We start from the raw sequence: 9,036 nt of genomic DNA, 5'->3' as shown, positions 1-9,036 counted from the left end.
CTCATGGCTGGCAACGCTGTGCTGGCTAGGCGTGAGGTCCGGGGCCCAGGGGGCTGCTGCGGGGCAGAGGCAGCCACTCCCAGCACCTGGCACAGCACCCAAGAGGATTCTCCCGAGCGGGTCTGGGCCAACCTCCTGGTCCGAGAGCCCAGCGGCCTGTCACTTTCTCGGGTGACCAGGTACCAGGGGAGGCTGCCTCCCCTACCTCAGCCTCTTAGAACCCAGAGGGGCCTGTGAGTGACCCACTCCCCCACCACCAGGAGCCAGAAGGCGTCCCTTCCTCTCACCACTGACTCGTGGTTCAAAACACCAGTCTGGGCACTCACCTACTCAACAGTTCCCATGAGTTACAGGGATCTGAAATGCAGACTCCGCTTCTAAGATCCTCTATCTGAACCAATACAGCATCTGCCCACTGACTTGATTAACCATAGAGGAGAGCAGGTGCAGGTGACGAACTCTGGAAGACCTCAGCTTGGGCACCCCAGGACCAAACCGTCTGGCAAGCAGGTCTGTGTCAACAGCACAACAGCCCTAGCTGGTGTGGCTCAGTGGATAGAGCATCAGCCTGTGGACGGAAGGGTCCCAGGTTCGATTCCGGTCCATACTTGGGTTGCGGGCTCCTCCCAGGCCCCAGACCTGGTTGGGCTCCAATCGATGTGTTTCTCTCACATCAATGTTTCTCTCTGTCTTTCCCTCTCTCTTCCACTCTCTCTAAAAATCAATGGAAAATATCCTCAGGTGAGGATTAAAAAAATAAATGAATAAAAAATTTTAGAAAAAGAGTACAACAGCACACGTGCCATCGTCAGAAGCTGGCTCGGCACCCTTTCCCTCGGAGACAGTTAACAGTTTCCCCAGGATCCGGAAAAAAAGCTAAAACCTCAGCACATAGTAGTCTAGGAATTACTAGGTTTGAAAGTTCGACAACCACAAGCTCTTAAAGTCAGAGTCCCCTCTCCCTTCCCACACAAAGCAGAGGAGAAAAAATGAATCTATCCTCCCCACCAGCCTCCAGGAGACCACCAGTGTCCTAACACTGGTGCTCCCAGCCCCATCCCAGACCTAGTCGGTGGCCACAAATGGGCTTCTTCCTCAAAATGCAATCCAACAGTTGCTTTCAACATCCCTTCAGTGTTCACAAATCTCGCAGGGTGACAAGGAATAGCAGCTAAACTGCATCTGAGTAAAATATTAACGTCCTCAGGCTACACCTGCACTTAGTTTGAAGCTATTCTCTTATTCAACAAAGTCAAGGAAAAAGTTTGCTCTTTAAGAAACAATTTATTACAGTAACACATTACAAAGGCTTCTTGGCAAATATCTAGGAAAAACAGTGAATTATGGTTTAAATGAGGGAAATGGTGCCTTGCATCATTGAAACCCCTGGAAGTTTACACAAAAGCATTTGTTAGCATCATTGCCATTCGTGACCGTTCCTCATCCCTGCAAGACCAAGGGGGAAACACGGCTTAGTGCGGGCGTATCTGAAGCAAAGGAGTGACACTGGGCAAGCGGAGGGCGCGGCAGACAAGGTGGGTGTGAAAGATTCAGTGGCTCCTGAAGCTACTAAGGACACCCCAAAGCCGGCAGTTTGGCCACTCCCCAAATCATTTCCAGACCTGCTCAGCCTGCGGCTGGTCCAGAGGTCACACAGAAAGCAAAGGGAATGTGCTCAGTTTGGGGAATGGGCATTGTAAGATGCTCCTCATAAGACAGTTTTGTGCCTAGACTACACCTCAGCCATCGAGTAGCATCATCCTGAACTCGAGTCATTCCTGGAGGCAAAACCGGAGGGGATGGTGCGAAGGTGCCCGCAGCAGCAGTGCGTGGCGCACTGGCCACTTGCCTTCTCTACCTTTGGGGCAGCTGTTTGGTTTGACATGGCCCACACTGCAAGTCCCTCTGTTCACATTACTAGTATGGGTCATCCAACCGTGGAGTCTAACGAAACGTACAGCTTTCAGAAAGGTGGTCTGAAGCCTCTCCAGGTGTGTGAAGAAATGGGGCAGAACCCCTGAAGAAGAGGACTGTGGGGAACCAGAGGGTTAGGATCTGGTACATCTGAACCTAAGGCTCCGGCAGGCTCCTCGCACAGGCCTCCCTCCGGAGCAGAGCAAGCTCACTAGATGAGGTTCCTCATGATGTTGAGGGAGGACCCTCTATACCCTGATCCGAAATGATTCCAGTGGTTCAAATAGTGGAAGAGCTGATACAACTTCAGGCGCTTCTCAAATCCAGGGGCCTTGGGGATCTTGCTGTGGTAGGCGGAGTAGAAGGTGCCATTGAAGCCCCCAAACATGCCGGCTATTGCCAGCTCATATTCCGAGTGGCCATAGAAAGAAGCTGGGTCAAAAATGATGGGCCCAGAGGAATCCTCTGCTACGTTTCCTCCCCAGAGGTCTCCATGGAGCAAGGCTGGGACGATGTCCAGATCAAGGAACAGATCAGGGATCTTCAACTGCGAGGAGGAAAGGCCACTTCAGCGAATCGAGCGACGCATGTGGGAGGGGTACACGCTCTTCCACGTGTGGCTGCGCATGGCCATGCGTGGCTCAGGCAGGGTGACCTACTGCCATCCGACTGGCCGGGCCCACCCACCTCCTATCAGACCCACATCTCAGTGCTGTACCTGGCCTGCCACCTCTCCCTGGTGGGGCTGCAGGGCATGGTGGGCACAGCGTGCAGTGGGGCTCTCTTACCTGCAGAGCAGACCAGAGCTCAAGGGCATCTCTGTCCCCAATCCCCTTCTCCAGCATGTCCATCTGGGGCTGAATGCGCTGCTGGGCATAGAATGCGACCCAGTCCTTCTGCCAGTCATTCACCTGCACAAGCGACAGCAAAGGAGAAGGCCGAGCTCAGAGGCACAGGCCAGGGCTGAAGGAGGTACCCCAAAGTGGGAAGGACTGATTGCTAGGGACTGCTGCAGGGACGGGCGTGGGAGCTGATGGGACCCCTGGGGCCTTGTGGACAGGTGGGACCTTAGAGCCTATCCCAGGAGCAATGGGAAGCAAGGGGCCCTTCCCGTGCAGAGCAACAGGGTCCCTCTGATGAGCTCCGGGATGTTTTCTTTCTTTTTTTAAACTTATCTTTATTGTTGAAAGTATATCAATGTTTTTCCCCCATTGACACCCTCCACTCCATTCCCGCCCCCTCCCCAGGCCTTCACCGCACTATTGTCTGTGTCCTTGGGCTATGCTATGCGTACATGCATACAAGTTCTTTGGTTAATCTCTTCCTGCCTTGGGATGTTTTCTTTCGATCTATACTCACACAGGAGCACAGAGGCCAGAGCTGGCTGGCCTTCTCTGACCCTGTGGCTCACTTCTGTCCATCCACCTGGCCACAGAGGACCCCGCTTCGGCCCCTCCCAAGCAGCTGGCACTGCCCTCTCAAGAGTGGTAACATGGGAAGTCACGTGGAACCCTGTTCAAAAAGACCGCTGAGAGGACATCCAGGCCACAGGTGCTGACCATGGGGGTGGAGGGGCAAGACAGACATACACAAGAGCAGGACAGCACAGGGGCAGTATGTGATGCCAAATGACAGGGTATCACGCTCACAAAGTGCACTCACTCACAACGCATACACATACTCTCACATAAATGCAACCTGACACGTGCACGTGTGCACACAACCAGCCAGCAAGTTACAGGTGGGATAGAGAGGAGCGGAGCCAGCTGAGACACCCCCAGAGCAGCATGGAACAGGAGGCCCAGCTGTCAGCCACTTGCCACCCCATGCAGGTTCCTGGACGACCTCCAAAACATTTCAGAATCAGAGTAGTGTCTCTGCACCCCTGTGCCCACCACAGAGTCCCCGAAAGTCTTCCACAGCAGATCCCTTCCAAGGAGCCACCTGCCTTTCGCTGAGAGCACACCCACCACCCTAACCACTCTGCGTTTGCGGGACGTCAAGGAGGAATAATTCCCAGGGGAGCCAACCGTAAAATCATAAAACTGAAGGTTACCATCCCTTTTCATTAGGCCACCTCTGAGAGCTGACTATTTAAAATAAAACATTTGAAAGTTTTCTAGGTTTTACCAACCTTGAAATCCAGCATTCTAACTTGCTGGCCTTCTCTGTTTCTCTGAGCTTACACAGCCCAGGAAGGGGTAAAGCTCATGTCAACCTCTTTAAAAAATTAGCAAAAAAAGAAAGGGAGCAAAGACTTACTCATCACCAAAAAGGGAGAGGGCGTGCTTTCTCAGCTGTTTCTGAACAGCTTTCCCGGTTGGAAGATGGAGGAAAGTGCAGGTATCACTCACCTGGGGGAGATAGCCACAGCACGTCACCACGTCAAACCCAAACTGGTCTATGAAGGGCCGTTCCGCCTGCCCACCTCCTCTCCCTTGGAAGCAAAAGAAAAACAGGACAGACAACTAGTTGCCTTGCTCCCTCGGCCCTCTTCTTGGAGCTCAGCATAGCTTGAGACCTGATGTCAGCGTGCCTTCTCCACCTGAGTCCCACCCAGAGACGAACAGGGCCCTGGTCTCCACCCACCCTCAGGACCCAGAACCAGAGCCTGTTCTGTCACACTTAGCAGCCAGGCCACCTGCTTTCCAGGAGACACACCAGATGGGGCCCGGAGGATGCCCAGGACAGAATGGCTCGCAGCTGCCACTTATAGCAGACAAACTGCATTCACTGTGTTCACCGCACCCCAAAATGCATCTTGGGTTTGACATTCCTTTCCTTTGCCATCAACACAGGCCTGACCCTCACCCATATGGCTGTGGCATAACCCCACCCAGACACCCCTAAGAGCCCAATGTCCTCCTCCAGGTGGGGTCCCTCTTGGCCCACACATCATACCCACTCTGCTGGCCTCCTTCTGCAGCGCCTCTCCAAGCCTTTTATTCTCTAGGTGCAGGTCTGCTAGCTGGGCTCCAAGCTTGGCAGCATGACTGAAACCAAAAGGCAGCAACTGAACGCGTGACACACATGAGGAAACTTCATCTACTTGAAAGGGCTCGGGCCAGATAAAGGAAGTCACACATTTTGAGGATATAAAGTCTGTTTTGGTGAAGCAAGAGGGAGCTGATGGGCCCTCATTAGTGGACGGTCTTTCCCAGCCTCATCTGAGCATCTCACCTTGAAAGATTTCCTTCCAGTTTGCCTTTCACTTGCGGATACTCATTGTGTGTGGGTGGTGGGTTCCTTGTATCACATCCCACAAAGTTATACCCCTAGTGCAAGCTTCGGGTATGGAGGAACCACTCAGAAGAAAACCAAAGCCAACCAGAGGGGAAGGTGCCAAGACGTACCTGCTCAGATACCTCATGTCCAAATGCTCCATCACCAGCATACTGCTGCCTCCCGGGGCATCCAGGACCTTGATGGGTTTGGGCACTTTCACTGTGTCTGTCTGTAGGATGGCAGTTAAACTGGCCATCTCACCTTCAAACATTCTCCTAGCCTGTCAGGAAAATCAATGGAGCGGGGGAAGGAGAGCGAGCGAGATCACTTCTGGAAAGGTTCCAGGTAGACGAGTTTTCTCAGGCATTACAATTCTGATACAAGGCTGCCCTGACTGCAGAGTCAATAGACAGACAGCTTTTTGGGCTTTTCTGTAGAGCAGATTATACGTCCTGACGCTGCACAGGAGTAGATGGTACTTTGCATCATTGGACTACATTGTTATGCTATCACTGAGTCCAAACTCCCTCCAGATGGGGAGAAGTCAGCTCCTAATATTCCACTAAGTGCCGGGTGCAGGGCTGGACTGTGTATGTAGGTCACCCTCAGTAGTACCTCAAACACAGTCCTGTCCCACAGCAACCACAGAACCAGCTCACACTGGCCTTACCTAGTTCTAACAAGATACTGACTTGTTTTCCAGGGACAACAGAACAAAACTGCATGTCATGCTCAAGTATGCTCAGAGGAGAGAATTTTGACTTTCAATAATACCCAGAACCAAAGTGTGCCCTGCGCCGCCCCCCCCCCCCCCCCCACCATCATCACGGAACCAAAGAGCTGGGACTTGACTGGAACTCAGTCACTGGCCCACTGTCCAGGACCCAGTGCTGAAGCCTTCAATTGAAACCTGCCCTGCAGCACTTGCGCAGGCTGGCCAGTCCTTCCAAACCCACAACCGGGGAGACAGATTGGAGCCTTGTCTCACTGCCAGTTGAGTTTGCAATAAAGCCTTGTCTTTTACCAAAAGCCAACATTGGCTTCTGTGCACATCGGGCAGCAAGTCCTTGCTTGGTAACAACACCTGAGCCCGCAGGTGCAGGTGGCCCTCTGGTCTGCACATGCCAGGAACCTGTGGTCACTTTTCATCTGAATGGACCACCAAGTTCTAGGACATCTCCTACGAGCACTGGAAACTGTATCATCTTGAACACCTTTTCCATCCCAGTCCAAAAGTCCTTGCTCCCCCTGGACTGCAGTGACCATCCTCCCCTGGTCTCCCTGCTCACCAAACTGAAGTAAATGCTTATGGAAGGCAAATCCCACCCTGGAGCACACCCCGAGTTACCACCTCTGCCTATATCCTGCACGTCCCACAGGGTCTGACCCTGCCCACTCTCCCATCCTCATCCAGGGCCCCTACCTGGGCTCCACGCCTTACACTTAGAGGCACACACACCCCTGGTGCTCCTGGATTACAGCCTTCCTTTCCTTTCGTAAAGACTGCCTGCTTCCTCCAGCCTCGAAGCCTGCACACACCGCGTCACCTCTGCTGGGAACACTAACCCCCACCTTTTGCCAAGTCAGCTCCTTCCTCGTCATGTGCTCATCCCGTCTACTGTTGACGGACAGCTGGGCTTCCAATTTGGGGCTATTACAAACAGTGCTGCCATGGACATTCTTCTACATGTTCTCATAGTTACTAATTCTGTGACCTTTGGCAAGTTACTTAAGCTCTCTGTGCCTCAGTTTCCTCATCTGTAAAATGGGGTTAATAGTATCAATATCATGGGCTTGCTGCCATGATTAAGTTAGCAGCTAACACATAATCCATTCTAAACACTTTATCAATATTATTATACTGCCATCAGCCGAAACCGGTTTGGCTCAGTGGATAGAGCGTCGGCCTGCGGACTGAAAGGTCCCAGGTTCGATTCCAGTCAAGGGCATGTACCTTGGTTGCGGGCACATCCCCAGTAGGGGGTGTGCAGGAGGCAGCTGATCGATGTTTCTAACTCTCTATCCCTCTCCCTTCCTCTCTGTAAAAAATCAATAAAATATATTAAAAAAATAAAACAAAAATTTTTATTATACTGCCATCAAGAGCTACAGTCACCGAGGAGAAAGGTAAGAACAGTGTCTTGCCCTGACCAGGTAGGTAGCTCAGTTGGTTAGTGTTATCTGTATATGCCAAGGTTGTGGGTTCGAACACCTGGTCAGGGCACATACAAGAATCATTCAACGAATGCACAAATGGAACAACCAATGGAAGTTCCTCTCAAATCAATAAAAATTTTTAAAAAAGAACTGTGTCTTAAGAAGAATTTTCAGAGCATTCTCTCTAGAAGATAAAGAGAGACTGGAACCTGCTGTATCTTGTCCTAGAGCGCTGGTTTTTGAGAGAAGGGGGTGGATTTTTTAATGCAGGCAGAGGTGAAGGAGGATCTGTGAACACAAGGCTCCCTCACAGACATCGCCTGCAACTCGGCCCTGAGAACATGCTCCTCCAGCGCGGAGCAAGGTGAAAGGGCCGGTGCTGCCAATCACACGGTGTGCGGAGGACAGATAAGAATAATCAGGTGAAACCAGCAGACAGGTGTGAGCAGAGTATCGGGAGAGCAAATAAGAGGTCTTTTCTGAGAAGTCTGGAAGAAGACATTTTCACCTCCTAAAAGGTAAAGCATTAAAAAAAAAAAATGCGTAAAAGACTTTTCTATGCGGAGACCTAACCCCGGGGTGATGGCAGGAGGTGGGCCCTCCCGGTGGGACTGGCGCCCTCAGAGGCCCAGGGCTGCCCGCCTTCCCCAAGGAGGACACCTTGCGTGCATCCTTCTCTCTTCAGGCGCTTTGAGCCTGGGCTTCCAGACTCCAGAAATGGGAACATAGATGTCTGTTGTGTAGACCACCGAGTCTGTGTGGGTGCAGCAGCCCCGGCCGGGTGCGGCAGCACCTACATCATTTCAGGGCTCAGGAACGGGGTGATCTCTGGAAGCCCAAGGAGGCCCCAGGACACGAGGCTTCTGCGACCTGTGTCCTCGTCCAAACCTCGACAAATGCGCGTTCTCTCCAAGTAGCGGCACATCGGTCACGAAGAAGCCACCCGCAGCACCCCGTCCACACCGCACAGGGAAGGGCCTGGGCGGGCACCCCCGTCCACACCGCACAGGGAAGGGCCTGGGCGGGCACCCCCGTCCACACCGCACAGGGAAGGGCCTGGGCGGGCACCCCCGTCCACACCGCACAGGGAAGGGCCTGGAAGGTTCGACAGCTCCCTGGGGTAGAAGTGGCCGCTCAGGGCCGAGCTGGCGGTGCCGACCCCAGAAGCGCCCAGGCACGGCCGGACGGTAAAGCCGGGTCACCCAGTGCCCCCCTCTGAGGCCGCGGGCTGCGCCGGTCCCGCCCCGCCCCGCCCTCAGGCCAGGGCCCCCGCCCTCGGGCCTCTACCCCAGCCCCCAGGCCCCGACTTGCGGACCCCGCCCCCCGCGCTCTCGGCGGCCCTGACCTCCGGCTGGGCGTTCACTTTCACAAACACGCGTCCTCTGTCCGTGTCGTAACTCTGACCCTGGCTAATGCACCCGCCCCCTGAGTGGCCCGTGGCCTTGACGGAGCTGCAGCCCAACTCCCGCCTCAGGAGCTCCTCCATGTTCCCTGCGGATCCGCCTCAGGTGGCGCGGGCACGCCAGCGGCGGCGCGGAGAGGCCTGGGGACTAGGAGAAGCGCCGTTACGTCACATAGGGGCGTGGCCAGATGAACGCACAGGGATTGGATGAGAGGCGGGGCGACGCCAGGGTGGGGGCGGGGCCTGTATGACGCGCAGGGATTGGGTGAGAGGCTAGGTGACGCCAAGGTGGAGGCGGGGCGACACCTGGGTGGAGGCGGCGCTAAGCCGGGGTGGGG

The 9,036-nt window shown here is 54.1% G+C and overlaps 1 protein-coding gene across 1 annotated transcript; it reads right to left on the bottom strand.

Moving 5' to 3' along the window:
• Positions 1 to 1,264: 1,264 nt before the first annotated feature.
• Positions 1,265 to 8,836, bottom strand: FN3KRP (fructosamine 3 kinase related protein). The gene is made up of 6 exons (XM_008154963.3): positions 8,642 to 8,836; positions 5,268 to 5,419; positions 4,816 to 4,907; positions 4,269 to 4,351; positions 2,703 to 2,825; positions 1,265 to 2,461 (listed from the first exon to the last, which is right to left on the bottom strand). The coding sequence occupies exons 1-6, from the start codon at positions 8,780 to 8,782 to the stop codon at positions 2,126 to 2,128; spliced, it is 927 nt and encodes a 308-aa protein (XP_008153185.2). The 5' UTR covers positions 8,783 to 8,836; the 3' UTR covers positions 1,265 to 2,125.
• Positions 8,837 to 9,036: the final 200 nt, after the last annotated feature.

This window comes from Eptesicus fuscus, chromosome 20 (assembly GCF_027574615.1).
Source record: "Eptesicus fuscus isolate TK198812 chromosome 20, DD_ASM_mEF_20220401, whole genome shotgun sequence".
NCBI lineage: Eukaryota > Metazoa > Chordata > Mammalia > Chiroptera > Vespertilionidae > Eptesicus > Eptesicus fuscus.
This window is presented reverse-complemented; position numbering and strand designations above follow the sequence as displayed.